Source organism: Oncorhynchus masou, chromosome 15 (genome assembly GCF_036934945.1).
Source record: "Oncorhynchus masou masou isolate Uvic2021 chromosome 15, UVic_Omas_1.1, whole genome shotgun sequence".
Taxonomy (NCBI): domain Eukaryota; kingdom Metazoa; phylum Chordata; class Actinopteri; order Salmoniformes; family Salmonidae; genus Oncorhynchus; species Oncorhynchus masou.
Genome location: NC_088226.1, coordinates 63,953,592 through 63,970,806, shown reverse-complemented (window position 1 = coordinate 63,970,806; position 17,215 = coordinate 63,953,592). Strand labels below are relative to the sequence as shown.

General features: G+C 45.8%; 1 protein-coding gene across 1 annotated transcript in view; it reads right to left on the bottom strand.

Moving 5' to 3' along the window:
* LOC135556632 (cadherin EGF LAG seven-pass G-type receptor 1-like) overlaps positions 1 to 17,215 on the bottom strand; it is a 92,553-nt gene that overhangs the window by 7,820 nt on the left and 67,518 nt on the right. Inside the window, exons 6-24 of the mRNA XM_064989991.1 lie at positions 15,891 to 16,048; positions 15,245 to 15,408; positions 14,883 to 15,008; positions 11,307 to 11,473; positions 10,748 to 10,933; positions 10,492 to 10,605; positions 10,211 to 10,385; positions 9,447 to 9,588; positions 8,929 to 9,049; positions 8,639 to 8,822; positions 6,871 to 6,972; positions 6,578 to 6,672; positions 6,252 to 6,461; positions 4,908 to 5,091; positions 4,586 to 4,738; positions 4,007 to 4,217; positions 2,889 to 3,056; positions 1,202 to 1,328; positions 901 to 1,101 (exon numbers count right to left, since the gene is read on the bottom strand). Of these exons, the coding sequence (XP_064846063.1) occupies positions 901 to 1,101; positions 1,202 to 1,328; positions 2,889 to 3,056; positions 4,007 to 4,217; positions 4,586 to 4,738; positions 4,908 to 5,091; positions 6,252 to 6,461; positions 6,578 to 6,672; positions 6,871 to 6,972; positions 8,639 to 8,822; positions 8,929 to 9,049; positions 9,447 to 9,588; positions 10,211 to 10,385; positions 10,492 to 10,605; positions 10,748 to 10,933; positions 11,307 to 11,473; positions 14,883 to 15,008; positions 15,245 to 15,408; positions 15,891 to 16,048 (2,988 nt within the window). The remainder of the gene's footprint in view (positions 1 to 900; positions 1,102 to 1,201; positions 1,329 to 2,888; positions 3,057 to 4,006; positions 4,218 to 4,585; positions 4,739 to 4,907; positions 5,092 to 6,251; positions 6,462 to 6,577; positions 6,673 to 6,870; positions 6,973 to 8,638; positions 8,823 to 8,928; positions 9,050 to 9,446; positions 9,589 to 10,210; positions 10,386 to 10,491; positions 10,606 to 10,747; positions 10,934 to 11,306; positions 11,474 to 14,882; positions 15,009 to 15,244; positions 15,409 to 15,890; positions 16,049 to 17,215) is intronic.

The following is a 17,215-nucleotide window of genomic DNA, read 5'->3' as shown; positions in this document are numbered from 1 at the left end:
TCTTAAAAAAACATCTGTACTCGGTTGCAACACTCACTAGCGAGTTTCAAACTCCCTGTGGAAGCAACATCAGCACAATAACTGTTCGTCAGAAGCTTCATAAAAGGGGTTTCCATGGCTGAGCAGTCGCACACAAGCCTAAGATCACCATGCACAATGCCAAGCGTCGGCTGGAGTGGTGTAAAGCTCGCTGCTATTGTACTCTGGAGCAGTGGAAACTCTTTCTCTGGAGTGATGAATCACGCTTCACAGTCCGACAGACGATTCTGGGTTTGGTGGATGCCAGAAGAACATTACCTGCCCCAATGCATAGTTGGAGGAGGAATAATGGTCTGGGGCTGATTTTCATGTTCGTGCTAGGCCCCTTAGTTCCACTGAAGGGAAATCTTAACGCTACAGCATGCAATGACATTCAAGCCGATTCTGTTCTTCCAACCTTGTGGCAACAGTTTGGGGAAGGCCCTTCCTGTTTCAGCATGACAATGCTCCTGTGCACAAAGTGAGGTCCATACAAAAATGGTTTGTCAAGATCGGTGTAGAAGAACTTGACTGGCCTGCACAGAGCCCTGACCTCAACCCCATCGAATACCTTCGGGATGAATTGGAAAGCTGACTGCATGCAGGCCTAATCGCCCAACATCAGTGCCCAACTACACTAATGCTCTTGTGGCTGAATGGAAGCAAGTCCCCATAGCAATGTTCCAACATCTAGTGGAAAGCCTTACCAGAGAAGTGTGGCACCAACTCCATATTAATGCCCATGATTTTGGAATGAGATGTTCGACGAGCATACTTTTGGTCATGTAGTGTATATTGACAAGTCGACAGTATACAATAATGCAATAAGACAAAATAGAGTGTTTTTCGGGTGTGCCTCAGGGTTGTGTGCTAGGGTCTCACCGCATTTTCAGTCTGGTTGATTCCGAAGAGTAAGACGAGCTGGGAGAGGAAGATTGACACCACCAGGTTCTTGTGTATGCTGTGGAGGTTAGAGCGGAGCTTCGGGAGAATGGCCAGCAGGAGGAAGGTGATGAGGAGGGCCACCAGCGAGGCTGACACCGTGGTGTAGGTGATGATCTTCAGGGGCAGGACCTCTCCATGCTGAGGAGGTAAACATGGCCAGGGGTAAGATCAAATAATAGAAGTTAACATAAGCTGAGTCACCATAACTGAATGTTTGGTAGGGAGCTCTGGGTGGTACCTCTCTCTTGGAGATGTCCATGAGCACAGCAGAGCTGGACATGTGACTGCACTGGCAGCTGATGTGGGTGCTGTTCCTGAACACCAGCTCACACCCCTTGGCAGACCAGCCTCCCGTTCCTTGAAACCTGGAGCCAAAATAGATATTGTTTTATACGATTTACAGTACCAGTCAAAAGTTTTGACACATCTACTCATTCAAGGGTTTTTCTTTATTTTTACTACTTCTACATCAAAGATATCAAACTACGAAATAACACATATGGAATCATGTAGTAACTAAAAAAGTGTTAAACAAATAAAAATATATTTTGTATTTCAGATTCTTCAAAGTAGCCACACTTTGCCTTTGACAGCTTTGCACACTCTTGGCATTCTCTCAGCCATCTTCATGAGGTAGTCACCAGGAATGCATTTCAATGAACAGGTGTGCCTTGTTAAAAGTTCATTTGTGGAATGTATTTCCTTTTTTATGCGTTTGAGCCAATAAGTTGTGTTGTGACAAGGTAGGGGTGGTATACAGAAGATAGCCCTATTTGGTAAAAGGCCGAGTCCATATTATGGCAAGAACAGCTCAAACAAGCAAAGAGAAATGACAGTCCATAATTACTTTAAGACATGAAGGTCAGTCAAAACTGAAAATTTCAAGAACTTTTAAAGTTTCTTCAAGTGCAGTCGCAAAAACAAACCATCAAGTGCTTTGATGAAACTTGCTCTCATGAGGACCGCCACAGGAAAGGACGACCCAGAGATGCCTCTGCTGCAGAGGTCAAGTTCATTAGAGTTACCAGTCTCAGAAATTGCAGGCCAAATTAATGCTTCACAGAGTTCAAGTAAGAGACATATCTCAACATCAACTGTTCAGAGGAGACTTCATGAATCAGGCCTTCATGGTCGAATTACTGCAAAGAAACCACTATAAAAGGACACCAATAATAAGAAGAGACTTGCTTGGATCAAGAAACATGAGCAATGAACATTAGATCAGTGAAAATCTGTAATTTGGTCTGATGAGTCCAAATGAAAGATGTTTGGTTCTAACCGCTGTGTCTTTGTAGACGCAGAGTAGGTGAATGGATGATCTCTGCATGTGTGGTACCCACCGTGAAGCATGGAGGAGGAGGTGTGATGGTGCTTTGCTGGTGACACAGTCAGTGATTTATTTAGAATTCAAGGCATACTTAACCAGCATGGCTACCACAGCATTCTGCAGCAATACCGCATCCCATCTGGTCCATAATCACCAGACCTCAACCCAATTGAGATGGTGTGGAAAGTTGGACAGCAGAGTGAAGGAAAGGCAGCCAACAAGTGCTCAGCATATATGGGAACTCCTTCAAGACTGTTGGAAAAGCATTCCAGGTGATGCTGGCTGAGAGAATACCAAAATTGTGCAACGCTGTCATCAAGGCAAAGGGTGGCTACTTTGAAATATCTAAAAATATAAATATATTTTGGTTTAACACTTCTTTGGTAACTACATGACTCCATATGTGTTATTTCATAGTTTTGATGAATTCACTATTATTCTACAATGTAGAAATTAGTAAAAATAAAGAAAAACCCTTGAATGTGTAGGTGTGTCCAAACTGTTGACAGGTACTGTATGTTCTTGAACATAATCTAGCTAAACTCCATTTTAAATTTACGATCTGAGTAAGAGTATTGATAGGTATGCTTTTCCTTACGGGATGGAATGATTCCAGTAGACACAGACAGGTTTGGTCCTCTCCTCTGTCTCCAGTAGTGTGTATTCGAGTGTGATGGCCTGTGCCAGAAGAGAGGTCGAGGGCACCCCCTCGCTGTAGACCACCGTGCTCACAATAGGTGTGTTGATGATGGGCCGCTTGGGGAGTCTAAACACACACATTTATGTTTACGTTGACTTTAGTCATCCAAGAGATGTTCATGTCGAGAGTGACTTTCCACAAGGGCCTATAACAGGGCAAATGGTGGCCCGCATATCAACCCCCCCCCCCCCCCAAAAAAAAAACAAAAACAAATACGGTTGCGTAACAGAAGTTTTTCCCGTTGGTATGTTAGTCACTGCCAGTCACTCAATTAGCCCATGTCAGGTCATTTGTTGTTGTTGATTGATACAGTAGTCTAGCCAGCTGTCTAAACTTGTAGTAATCATGGTCAAATTACCGATCGGAGGGCCCCATTGATTTTGTTAGTCACTCTCACTAAGTTATAATTTTAAAAACTGCAAGTTCTCTGTCCGCCCCATGGCAAAATGTGTAGAATTGCTTTAAAACTTTAAAACTGTACACTTTTCTCTACGCCCATGACAACATTTGAAGAATTACAGAAAATTAAAGAATATTTTTTTCTCTCCGCTGTCAAGAGGGCCGCTAAAATGTTTTGTTCTCTAGGTGTGGATGTGGGTACACAGACCCGCGAGCCACTGCGGCCCTTCAAAGTTGCATATCCCTGGCCTATAGCCACATCCCTGGCCTATAGCCACATCCCTGGCCTATAGCCACATCCCTGGCCTATAGCCACATCCCTGGCCTATAGCCACATCCCTGGCCTATAGCCACATCCCTGGCCTATAACCACATCCCTGGCCTATAGCCACATCCCTGGCCTATAGCCATATCCCTGGCCTATAGCCACATCCCTGGCCTATAGCCACATCCCTGGCCCATAGCCACATCTCTGGCCTATAGCCACATCCCTGGCCTATAGCCACATCCCTGGCCTATAGCCATATCCCTGGCCTATAGTGAGGTAGCATAAAAACATCTATCACAAGGAAAACTCGACAAAAACCAAACCCAGCATTCCCAGTGGTAAACAATACCTCAGGCTCCTGCGATCAACGTCGTAGTTCTCAGGCAGTAGCTGTCCCAGGGTCCTATAGATGATCACCACGGCAACAGGGAGAGGGCCTGGGACCTCAGCGTGACGACGCATTTTCTTGGCAGACACCTGGTGACCCACGGTGGTGGATTCAGCCTGGACAGGGGGCGCGTTTATGGCTGTTGCGTCTGTGGCTGCTGCTATCGAGACCGCTATAACGATTGAAACCGATACTATGACAATGAATGAATGAATGATTCTCACATAAAAAACTCTACCAGACTGGTTGAAAAACTTGACCAACTGTTTATACAGTACAACAGCTCAGACTTAAAGGGGCAATCTGCAGTTGAAACAATAACAAAGTGGCCACCGCGCCATTGTTTTAGCGAACAGTTGAAAGATGAGAATGGGGAGTCTTTAAATTATAATCTTCAATAATGAATGAGTTTATATCAATAATTTTAAAGTAAAAAAATGTGTCACAATCACAGATTGCCTCTTTAATTAACTATTTGCATTGTGGAAGTGACAGAATGAACCACAAAATGTCTATGCTGCACTACTACTTTAATCCCACCTTTAACCTCCTCTGGCTGCTCTTGCTGTGTTGGGAATTCTGGGAAGCGGACAGAAGATTCCATTTCTTTGGAATAGGCCTCCTGGATCTCTTGGAAATGCGGGATGTTTGTCCGTTCTGGCCTGGATGGGTCCCAGTAATCCAAAGAAACAACTGTGAGCACAGAGAGAGAGAATGTGTGATAATGATACTTGTCTCCACAAGAGGTATTGGTGGTCGGTTGTTTGAAATGCACAATGTAACCTTACTGTGCATTAATTAGTAATGAAAATTATGTTACAGCAACAAAATAATAGTGTCATTGCACTGCAGATAGACTCACTCATGTTTTCCGTGACAACAGTAAAAGGTTTTAGGTAGGTCTTCCTCATGTTTTGGGCTAGGGCTTGGGCGTACTCCTCGAAGCTGTGCAGTAGTAGAGCTGTGCCACCTTCGGAACGCTGGATCTGCTCCCAGTGTCCTCTGTTAGCAGGGTCCAGGATGGCACTGCCTGCTCGAACCATGTTCTAGAACATTAACAGGGCATGTTATACACCTATATCACATCTATACTATGCACTACTCTGTGTGGCCAGTATACATCAGAGACAAACAGAATGCATAATCGGTATCATATATCCTAAATGAAGCACGTGAAAACAAAGCCAACAGAACAGAGATAAATGAAGAAAACAAAAGAAGGAAAGGAGAGTTGTCCTATAAAGGAAGGCGGGTGGGGGGTCACTGTACACATCACCTCACCACCCCTGGGGGAACTGCTACTCCCATTGGCTCAATCACCCAATACACTCTTTTTAAATTGTTTCTTGACCCCTTAAACCCTTCCAGATGCACCTTCTGGTATCTAACATCCCAAAGAGCTAGGGCTGGTGCCAGGAATGCACACTGTTAGCCATCAGTGCCCAGTATGGTCATAGCCTTAATAAAGCTCATAGAAAACATGCTAATCATTACGCTATATTACTTACACATAATAGGCTCTAGATCACATTTTCTATAGGGGGACAAATCTCCAACTGGGAAAACAGGCTCTTAGCAAACCGGTACCACCAGCTATAAGCAGGATTTGTGGAAACTATTAGCGACTTAAAGCTAGTAGGATCCTTAAGCAGTTGAGCTTAACAATGTGGGTCATTCATTCAACTTTGAGCGAGTCTCCGAATACTGTGAGAGAACATTTAGGGTAAACATATGATAGAGAACTATTTGAGGATATATTTCTACACTTAGAAAAAAAGGTGTTATCTAGAACCTAAAATGGTTCTTCTGCTGTCCCCATAGGAGAACCCTTTGAATAACTATTTTTGGTTCCAGGTAGAAACCTTTTGGTTCTAGGTAGAACCTTTTTTAGTTTCATGTAGAAACCTTTCCATAGAGGGTTCTACACGAAACCCAAAAGAGTTCTACCTGGAACCAAAAATGGTTATCCTATGGGGACAGTCGAAGAACTCTCTTGGAACCCTTTTTTCTAAGAGTGCATGAGTTCCTGACGTCATTGTAAGTAGTAGTGTTGCTAAGGCCAATGAACAAGCTAACTCCACAACTATCCTGTCTATCTTCTCATTTCAAGCTCAACACATTATTTGAGAGCTGAGAAAGACCACTACAAGGCACCGAATGGCACTAAACATTCAACACCAGTTGAAGCATGTTTCCAGAGGCCCACCTCATGGAAGTGAATGTCTCTTGTGGTGGCCATGTCGAAGCCCAGCTGTTGGCTCTCGTACTGCAGCAGGCGGGTCAGGAGGCTGTAGGCCGTCTTCACGTCGTTGCCCTGGAGGTCTTCCGTGCGGTTGGTGGCGCTCCTCAGCATGCTGGCCATGCACTTTGACCTCTCACCGTCCATCCTGGAGCTGTTGAGGTGCAACTCCTCGTCCTGAAGGCCAGAGGTCAGTGAGACGTCAGAGGTCAGACAGTTGTCTCAATGATAGAAGAGGGTTTTTACTCTCAATGGGACTTCCTGGTTTGAATAAAGGTTAAATCAAGACATACCTCTTTTTTCAGCTGAGAGAAGGTGATAGAGGTGCAGTTGAAGAGATTGGGAGGCAGCCAGCCGTTCTCATCGCTGCAGTGGCGGATGGCCGTGCCTAGTGGGGAGGAGAAAGATATGGGGAGAGAAGGGTAAGGAAGAGCAGGACTGATTGTGACGATTCTCTGTTGACCTCTATTGCCTTTTAGCTGACACAGGATAACAACAGTATAAACAGTATTGTCTGCTCAAATTTCAATCAAATCTATGCATTTCCAATCCATTTTCCCATTCTGAAAAGGGTTACTGTGCTTACCAGTGGATCCCTTGGGACACTTCATGGCAGCAGGTTGTTCAAATTGGGTCGTTGGCCACCAGATCCCTGCATCAAAGGCCTTGGGACAGCCTTCATATACAACTGGTGAAGAGATTAAAACAACCAAGCACAGGGAGCCAATGAGTTAAGATCAGGGTCAGGGAGCCAATGAGTTATGGTCAGGGTCAGGGAGCCAATGAGTTAGTTAGGATCAGGGAGCTAATGAGTTTGGGTCAGGATCAGTGTCAAGGAGCCAATGAGTTAGTAAGGGTTAGGGTCAGGTAACTAATGACTAAGGGTCAGGATCAGGGTCAGGGAGCCAATGGGTTAGTAAGGGTTAGGGTCAGGGAGCTAATGAGTAAGGGTCAGGATCAGGGTCAGGGTCAGGGAGCCAATGGGTTAGTAAGGGTTAGGGTCAGGGAGCTAATGAGTTTGGGTCAGGATCAGGGTCAGGGTCAGGGAGCCAATGGGTTAGTAAGGGTTAGGGTCAGGGAGCTAATGAGTTAGTAAGGGTTAGGGTCAGGGAGCTAATGAGTAAGGGTCAGGATCAGGGTCAGGGTCAGGGAGCCAATGGGTTAGTAAGGGTTAGGGTCAGGGAGCTAATGAGTTTGGGTCAGGATCAGGGTCAAGGAGCCAATGAGTTAGTAAGGGTTAGGGTCAGGGAGCTAATGAGTTTGGGTCAGGATCAGGGTCAAGGAGCCAATGAGTTTGTAAGGGTTAGGGTCAGGGAGCTAATGAGTTTGGGTCAGGATCAGGGTCAAGGAGCCAATGAGTTTGTAAGGGTTAGGGTCAGGGAGCTAATGAGTTTGGGTCAGGATCAGGGTCAAGGAGCCAATGAGTTTGTAAGGGTTAGGGTCAGGGAGCTAATGAGTTTGTAAGGGTTAGGGTCAGGGAGCTAATGAGCTAATGAGTAAGGGTCAGGGTCAGGATCAGGGTCAAGGAGCCAATGAGTTTGTAAGGGTTAGGGTCAGGGAGCTAATGAGTAAGTGTCAGGATCAGGGTCAAGGAGCCAATGAGTTTGTAAGGGTTAGGGTCAGGGAGCTAATGAGTAAGTGTCAGGATCAGGGTCAAGGAGCCAATGAGTTTGTAAGGGTTAGGGTCAGGGAGCTAATGAGTAAGTGTCAGGATCAGGGTCAAGGAGCCAATGAGTTTGTAAGGGTTAGGGTCAGGGAGCTAATGAGTAAGGGTCAGGATCAGGGTCAAGGAGCCAATGAGTTAGTAAGGGTTAGGGTCAGGGAGCTAATGAGTAAGTGTCAGGATCAGGGTCAAGGAGCCAATGAGTTTGTAAGGGTTAGGGTCAGGGAGCTAATGAGTAAGGGTCAGGATCAGGGTCAAGGAGCCAATGAGTTTGTAAGGGTTAGGGTCAGGGAGCTAATGAGTAAGGGTCAGGATCAGGGTCAGGCTCAGGGAGCCAATGAGTTAGTAAGGGTTAGGGTCAGGGAGCTAATGAGCTAATGAGTAAGGGTCAGGATCAGGGTCAAGGAGCCAATGAGTTTGTAAGGGTTAGGGTCAGGGAGCTAATGACTAAGGGTCAGGATCAGGGTCAGGGAGCCAATGGGTTAGTAAGGGTTAGGGTCAGGGAGCTAATGAGTAAGGGTCAGGATCAGGGTCATGGAGCCAATGGGTTAGTAAGGGTTAGGGTCAGGGAGCTAAGGAGTTTGGATCAGGATCAGGGTCAAGGAGCCAATGAGTTAGTAAGGGTTAGGGTTTAGGTCAGGGAGCCAATGAGTTAGTAAGATGCGTTAGTAAGAGTTAGTAAGATCCTTACCCATGCAGCCGCTGGAGGTGACCTCGGCAAAGGGGTTGTCACAGCGGTTACACTGGCGCCCGATCACGCCGGTCCTGCACTGACACTGGCCCGTATGGGGGTGACAGGAGCGTGACATGGCGCCAAGCTGGAAACACTCGCAGGAGTAGCAAGTGTCCCCTCCCTCGGGCCGGTAGTAGTTATCCTGAAGGCAGGAGAGAGTGTGAACTGATCATGCAATACAGGAGGGAATGGGGACAGCGAGAACACATACCCAGAAGAGACTACGTGTGGTTCGTTATTTTCCGTACCTTACAGCGGCACTCCCCAGTGGTCTTGTTGCAGTCTCGGTAGAAACCTTTGCTGACATCACAGTTACATGGGCCACAGATAGGGTTCCCCCACCATCCGCGAGCACAGGGCAGGTTGGCTCTGGAGAACAACAGAACTATGTGTTATTCCACTTAGAAACCTGTTTATCCTAGCAAGCAAGGATGCACCGATGTTAACCATGAGCAAATCATTAGGGAGTTGAAATATGCTAAGCCAATGCCAAAACTACTATGAATCTGTTTAACACCAACGAATACCAAAGCCAAGGGGCAACAGTTTACAAAATCAAATTACTACAGAGGTTGATGGAATGTACTGAGTGGTACGGTTGGGGTTAAGTGGGGTTACTGGGGTAAGCTCTGAAACAAAGTGAATTGTTTTCCAAAAACATCAGAATTGGCACTGACTCACAGCAGGTGGGGTTTCAAAAAACAGAATCTAAACAGACAAAAACAAAAAATAAATAAACTGTCCTTAGATCAGTGTCGGTACTCACTTGTTCTGGCAGTACTGTCCGTAGGAGTTGTGACCACACTGGCAGCCGTAGCCGTGGGGGGAGCTGGGCTGGTGGACGCAGGTGGACACATGCTGACAGGGATTCAGGAAACACGCGTCCACACATTCCCTCCCAAAGTACCCTGGGAAAAAAATGATATTAACGCATGGTTTCACCAATGGGTGAATAATCCTCTAAAACAACCAATGGTCCAAATCCCATGTCTCTATCATCATCTGCTCAAGAGTTCTTGGAGTTTTTACCCTTGTAGGATGGCTAGAATTAGGGTGATGAAATCAATGGAGGCCAGAGAAAAAACCTGTTGAACGCTTCATCTTTCTTCTTGAACCCCGCAGGACATAAAACAATATAGAGGTAAGATGGACATCGATTTTGAGATATGAGATGTAGTATTTTCATATTTGAGTATATACTTTTCATGTAATCCTCAAAAGGTTATTATGAGAAACCTGTACCGCTATGTCAACAGAGCTTGGTGCTTATTATCGGACATATTAGGTTACGAAATCTGACTATTTTGATATAATGTCAATGAAATGGTTAAATAAAGGTGAAAAAAATGACATGATAAAGACCCCATGGAACGATTCAGAACATGATGAATCATATTTGTCTTGGTAAAATGTATTTTATAATATAAGGAAGTGAAATGTCAACAACAAAGCTTGTTTTTTGACCCACTAGGCGGAGTAGATGGACACCCTACTAAAAGCATTTCAGTGGGTCCCGTCCGGGGGGCTTACCGGGGTGGCACATGCAGGTGTGTGAGCTCCAGTTGTCAGTGCAGTGGCTGTGCTCAGGGCAGACGTTAGGGGTGCAGGGGTTGGCCACCTCACAACCATCCTCCACTCTGACCTTCTGACCCTGAAGCATGTTGACGTTGGCCAGGTTGGTGGACGTCTCACCCATTCGCACGCCCTGGCAACATAGGAGAGTAAAGGACCATCAGTGCTGTGTTGGCGCTGACTGATTTCGCTTTCCAAAGATGAGAACAGTACAGTTACATGGTGTGTGTGAGGCTCACCTGCATGCAGCCCTTGAGTCCGCTCTGGACAGTCCCATCCTTCTTCATCAGCCCCCCCACAAACAGACTCCTCAGCCTCAGGCCTGGCAGCTTGTTGCCTATCTCCACTGACCTCTGTGGAACGCACCCACCCATAGAACACTTGCAGAGACCATGTGTATTGTGCATACATACCATATTACACTAGATCATCCATTCACAAACACTAGTACAGAACACACAAATATGGTGTGGCAGCCAGTGAGGCAGTGAGTACCTGGAACATGCCGTAGTCCAGTGATACTAGGGCCATGTATTTGATGTCCTTCCCGTCTTTGATACTCTTCAGCTCCACCAGGACGTGGTGCCACTCCCCGTCATTCACCCTGACCTGAGAGAAGTCCAGCAGGGCAACCTGCTTCACCCCCAGGAACACCTGGAAACGCACATGTCTGCCGCTGATCTGGAGTCAAGAAGATGGTGAGAGAAAGCAGATGGAAGGCAGAGAAAGAGGGAGAGAGAGGAGGGTGACATGAGAGAAAAGGGGGTGACAAGAAAGAGAGAACATGAAGTTGAGTCATTTAACGCCAGCATATTAGCTTAACCTTATCATAGCATTAGCTTAACCTTATCATAGCATTAGCTTAACCTTATCATAGCATTAGCTTAACCTTATCATAGCATTAGCTTAACCTTATCATAGCATTAGCTTAGCCTTATCATAGCATTAGCTTAGCCTTATCATAGCATTAGCTTAGCCTTTACCCAGCATTAATAACATGGAGGAAGGCCCTGGGTGTTGTTGTGTAGGCTCTGGGCTACCCCGGTCCACTCACCAGGAGGTGTATCTTGGAGAAGTCCCCAGCATTGGCCTGCAGCAGGGTGCCAGAGCTCTGCCTGGTTCTGAACATCAAGCCCACGTACCAGGGCACACTGATGGTGATCTCTGGCTCTCGCCACCACACCAGGGCATGGCCATCAAAGTGTTGCGGGGAGGGCATGACTGGAGGAAGGGCAACAGATAGGGTCACTTCAGTTGGAGAACCAACTAGAGTAAAATGAATAAAAGTAAACCTTTATTTATTTACTAGGTCCTTTCTAGGCTTGTTCCAAACAGCCTGACTAAATCCTGACTACAAATCCATGGCAACACATCCAGGGGCTATCATTACATCATTGCCATACAGGTAGATCTTCTGTGTGTATGGTCTTGCAGACGATGAGCTCAGCAGTAAAAGTTGTGGACAGAGTCTGTACTTGTTCATTGCTTCCTGTGAAATGGTGATTGATGGGTCGTTCCACGAAATGAGTGCCTTTTGCGTCACTTTGATATTGTAAGTAGAAATTGTAAACCAATGTTGAATTTTAAAAGCCTGGTATATTAAATGAAGTGGCCTTTAATATAGACCACAAGGATACTTCAAGAAATTGGATTTTGTTATGAATAAAGGCGATGTCCCTCCATCAACCCTGTGTCACTTCCAGGAAAATTTTATTTAACCACTTAATAACAACATTTCTCCAGGTTTCACCATCATTGTAAAGCCCTAGTTATTTTGTTGCTTGACAAAGTCATTTCTGAAGATTATAATTATTTTGTGATTACTGATTTACTTACATCTGTCCTTTAAGGTTAACCCTGTTAAGTGACCTGAACTCTTGTTTTAATATGGAGAAACTATTAAACTATTAAAAAAGAAAAAAAAAGATTGAACAGTCAAAACCAGGTGAGCTGTTTCTACTCTTTATGGCCATTTCCTGGTGTTTTGTGGTGGAAAACTGAGCCGGTCAAGCATCATTTGTCAACCCTGTTACTCATAGTTAGACAAGTTAGACATGTTTTAACAATTTCCTTTTTTTTTGTGAAGCTTGTCTTCAATTTCCACTCCCTATTGCACACAACACGTTTCCATATCCCCTGTCAGATGGGGATTTATGGCTGATTTAGTAAGAAATGGTCATCCCTGTTACGGTCAACCCTGTTACTTTATTTGGCACTTAATAGGCACTTACTATAGTACTTTTTCATTTAATCTCTTGAGAAGAGACAACTATTTTTTTTTATGGTTGAACATGTGCTGTTTATGACAGAATGTAAAAATGAGGTGAAATCCAAAGTTTTACTTCTCAAAAGGCACCGAATCGGTGGAATGACCCTATTATTGTGATTCACAATCATGAAACTGTTTGTTATAAAGTGCATTCGTAAAGTATTCAGACCTCTTGACTTGTTCCACATTTTGTTACGCTACAACCTTATTCTAAAATGTATTAAAAAAATATCCTCATCAATCTACATACAGTATATAGTACCATAAACTATGAATTGCTCTCCTACCTCTATATACTGCGTTAGTTAACTATAGACATAAAAACAAGCATTGCAACTGACAAGTACCACTGACAGCACCACAATGCTTCTGGGTAATAATCAGATCACCAATGATATGTAATAGTGGTCATGTGGCCCTGGGCCAAATGTAAATACCTTCCTTAAAGACAGGTGAAAACCAGGTTACCATCAGTCTATTACTTCCATCAATAAGGCCAGTTGACATCTGTGATTACCTCAAGCAGGCAGGGATGGAAGGATGTATTAGTAAAGTACTCCAACAGGGCCAGAGGTCAGAGGTCAGTGTGTATGTGGAATGTCGGAATGTGGAGATTCAGGAAACTTGTCCACATTGACCTTGTCTGTTTACTCACCGCTAGCCTTGAAGCGCATGACTAAAACTTTTTGAACTCCATTAATTATGAGACACACAATAAAACACACAGCTACATACACACAGGGCACATGCACACACACATGCAGGATATACAGACTGACACACGAAACCCCCCAAAAATATATCCAATACACTTTTCCTAAAATCCTTTACCTTGTTCACAGTTCTTCCCTCCGTAACCCAGGGGACAGCCTTTACCTTGTTCACAGTTCTTCCCTCCGTAACCCAGGGGACAGCCTTTACCTTGTTCACAGTTCTTCCCTCCGTAACCCAGGGGACAGCCTTTACCTTGTTCACAGTTCTTCCCTCCGTAACCCAGGGGACAGCCTTTACCTTGTTCACAGTTCTTCCCTCCGTAACCCAGGGGACAGCCTTTACCTTGTTCACAGTTCTTCCCTCCGTAACACAGGGGACAGCCTTTACCTTGTTCACAGTTCTTCCCTCCGTAACCCAGGGGACAGCCTTTACCTTGTTCACAGTTCTTCCCTCCGTAACCCAGGGGACAGCCTTTACCTTGTTCACAGTTCTTCCCTCCGTAACCCAGGGGACAGCCTTTACCTTGTTCACAGTTCTTCCCTCCGTAACCCAGGGGACAGCCTTTACCTTGTTCACAGTTCTTCCCTCCGTAACCCAGGGGACAGCCTTTACCTTGTTCACAGTTCTTCCCTCCGTAACCCAGGGGACAGCCTTTACCTTGTTCACAGTTCTTCCCTCCGTAACCCAGGGGACAGCCTTTACCTTGTTCACAGTTCTTCCCTCCGTAACCCAGGGGACAGCCTTTACCTTGTTCACAGTTCTTCCCTCCGTAACCCAGGGGACAGCCTTTACCTTGTTCACAGTTCTTCCCTCCGTAACCCAGGGGACAGCCTTTACCTTGTTCACAGTTCTTCCCTCCGTAACCCAGGGGACAGCCTTTACCTTGTTCACAGTTCTTCCCTCCGTAACCCAGGGGACAGCCTTTACCTTGTTCACAGTTCTTCCCTCCGTAACCCAGGGGACAGCCTTTACCTTGTTCACAGTTCTTCCCTCCGTAACCCAGGGGACAGCCTTTACCTTGTTCACAGTTCTTCCCTCCGTAACCCAGGGGACAGCCTTTACCTTGTTCACAGTTCTTCCCTCCGTAACCCAGGGGACAGCCTTTACCTTGTTCACAGTTCTTCCCTCCGTAACCCAGGGGACAGCCTTTACCTTGTTCACAGTTCTTCCCTCCGTAGCCTAGGGGACAGCCTTTACCTTGTTCACAGTTCTTCCCTCCGTAACCCAGGGGACAGCCTTTACCTTGTTCACAGTTCTTCCCTCCGTAGCCCAGGGGACAGCCTTTACCTTGTTCACAGTTCTTCCCTCCGTAACCCAGGGGACAGCCTTTACCTTGTTCACAGTTCTTCCCTCCGTAGCCCAGGGGACAGCCTTTACCTTGTTCACAGTTCTTCCCTCCGTAACCCAGGGGACAGCCTTTACCTTGTTCACAGTTCTTCCCTCCGTAACCCAGGGGACAGCCTTTACCTTGTTCACAGTTCTTCCCTCCGTAACCCAGGGGACAGCCTTTACCTTGTTCACAGTTCTTCCCTCTGTAACCCAGGGGACAGCCTTTACCTTGTTCACAGTTCTTCCCTCCGTAACCCAGGGGACAGCCTTTACCTTGTTCACAGTTCTTCCCTCCGTAACCCAGGGGACAGCCTTTACCTTGTTCACAGTTCTTCCCTCCGTAACCCAGGGGACAGCCACAGGAGTACGTGCTCCACTTGTTCACACAGACTCCTCCATTCAGACACACACGTTGAGTGCAGAAGTCCTTCTTCGCTGTGCACCCTGAATACAGACATGTAATACAGGCTTATGATAATCAGTGGCATCAATAGGATTAGACTAATACGTTGAAATATGCCATTTAGCAGACTTACAATCAAGGGTGCGTACATTTTACATTCAGGGTTGTCCCGAGAATCAAACCCACTACCCTGGCATTACAAGCACCGTGCTCTACCAACTGAGCTACAGATGACAACTATCAAATGAATATCACACATGTGAGGATTAGAACAGACCTGCGGCCGTGCCGTTGTTGGCCACATAACTGGCCATGTCCACAGGCTTGCTGTCTATAGTCAGGTCTCTCATGCAGCCCACAAAGTCTCGGTTCCGGACGGGGAAATCCCCCGGCAGGTTGGGAACACCGCCCAGTAGTAGTGGACCGGTCAGGTCCAGGGACCTAGAGATGGACAACATAGAACAACTATCAACTGGGTCTGATTCTGAGTGGAGAGTCAAGGCCTTTTGTTATGAGTATGATTCTCTGATTGACATTCCAGTGCACCAATCACGCTACAACCACACTAGAACATTGTTATTAACATTGTGACTCAACACACAAACCAAAAGGCAAAGAGAAAGGCTGATCAAGCCTCTTACAACTACTTTACCCCTGCATCAAAACCTCCACTGTTTAGTGGGACCAATGCTGGCGTAACATGAACTCATAACACAAGTTACGAAAAAAATGCACTGCTCGCATATAACAAAATGCCCTCTATTGTCAAATCTTGTGATTTACTAATAACCAACTATTTGTTCCCTAGCAGGAGGCGATTTACATTTGAATAAGAAACACATTTAGATATGGACATTTGCATAAGAATAAAGAATCACATGGTTAAGAAGTGAATAGGATAAACCCTATGAGACTGCACTCACTTCTTCTGTCCTGTCTGTATGCCCTGGGCGGCACAAGAGTAGTTCCCGATCTGGCCACCAAAGCCAATTGCCATGGCGATGTCGCAGTCGTCCACAGCAACGACTGCCACCTTCTCTCCTGATGGTCCGTGGGGGATGCCAAAGCGACCAATATTGGGCTGGAAAGAGAAGGGAGGTCATATGAAATGTAAGGACGTCACAGCTAATAAACTAAGGTACCAATATCCAGTGAGAAAATTGGGGCTTTCAGCCATACAAGTGAGGAACCATACTGTCATTCTCGGAAGGGGAACAGCTTCTCGATGACTAATGAAGGTCATGGTCTGATGGTCATGGTTTTCCCTTTTTGAAGCGCGGGACTGTTTGTTTGGTGCAACAGTATTTGGGGACAGCAAGAACCCCTGGGCTCAAGCCCAGTGTGAAGAGGCTGTTTATCGCTCAGTGAAGCTGAGGTGCCGTTGATTGTTGGAGTGTAATTGGATCATCAGATCGGGACACTGGTGGGTGAAGACATACCATAGACTGAGAACGCCATTCTATGTCAAATCCTCCTCTGGGACCCCAGTTTCCACCAATTGGCCACAACAATTGGAGATATCGTCAGCAACTGTCAGTGTTAACCCCCCTGCAACTCGTCTCACGGTGCTTTATCAAGCTATTGACACCACATCCACTGAGTTCTCCCCAAGCAGCGTCACGTTCAGTGACCTTGTGTCACCTCAATGTGTATCTGTGCGTGCAAATACACAATTTGTATGTGTGTTTCTATCAAACTGTATGTCTGTGTGTGTGTCTGTCTGTGTGTGTGTGGACCTTTGATCTCTTTCCTGTGGGGATGTGACATTGCAGGGAGGATGACCTATGCAACTGCAGGTGTGACAACAGGAAGAGGTACAACAATATTGTAGGAACAGCTGTTTCTTTTAGAGATGCATGCTGGGACTTTAGCACAAACAAAACACAATTGCTCATTGTAATGTGTTTAAGAGTAATCTCCCTGGTGGAAATATCAGGCTAGTCACAATAATCACATTACACATTACACCCCTCCTATAGTCATATAGACTACTATCAATCTCTGAGACACGCGCAGAGTAGCCTCGTGGTTAGAGCGTTGGACTAGTAACCGGAAGGTTGCATGTTCAAACCCCCGAGCTGACAAGGTACAAATCTGTCGTTCTGCCCCTGAACAGGCAGTTAACCCACTGTTCCCAGGCCGTCATTGAAAATAAGAATTTGTTCTTAACTGACTTGCCTAGTTAAATAAAGGTAAAATAAAATAATTAATGACAGCATTCCAGGTGTCACAAGTCAAACGGGGGATG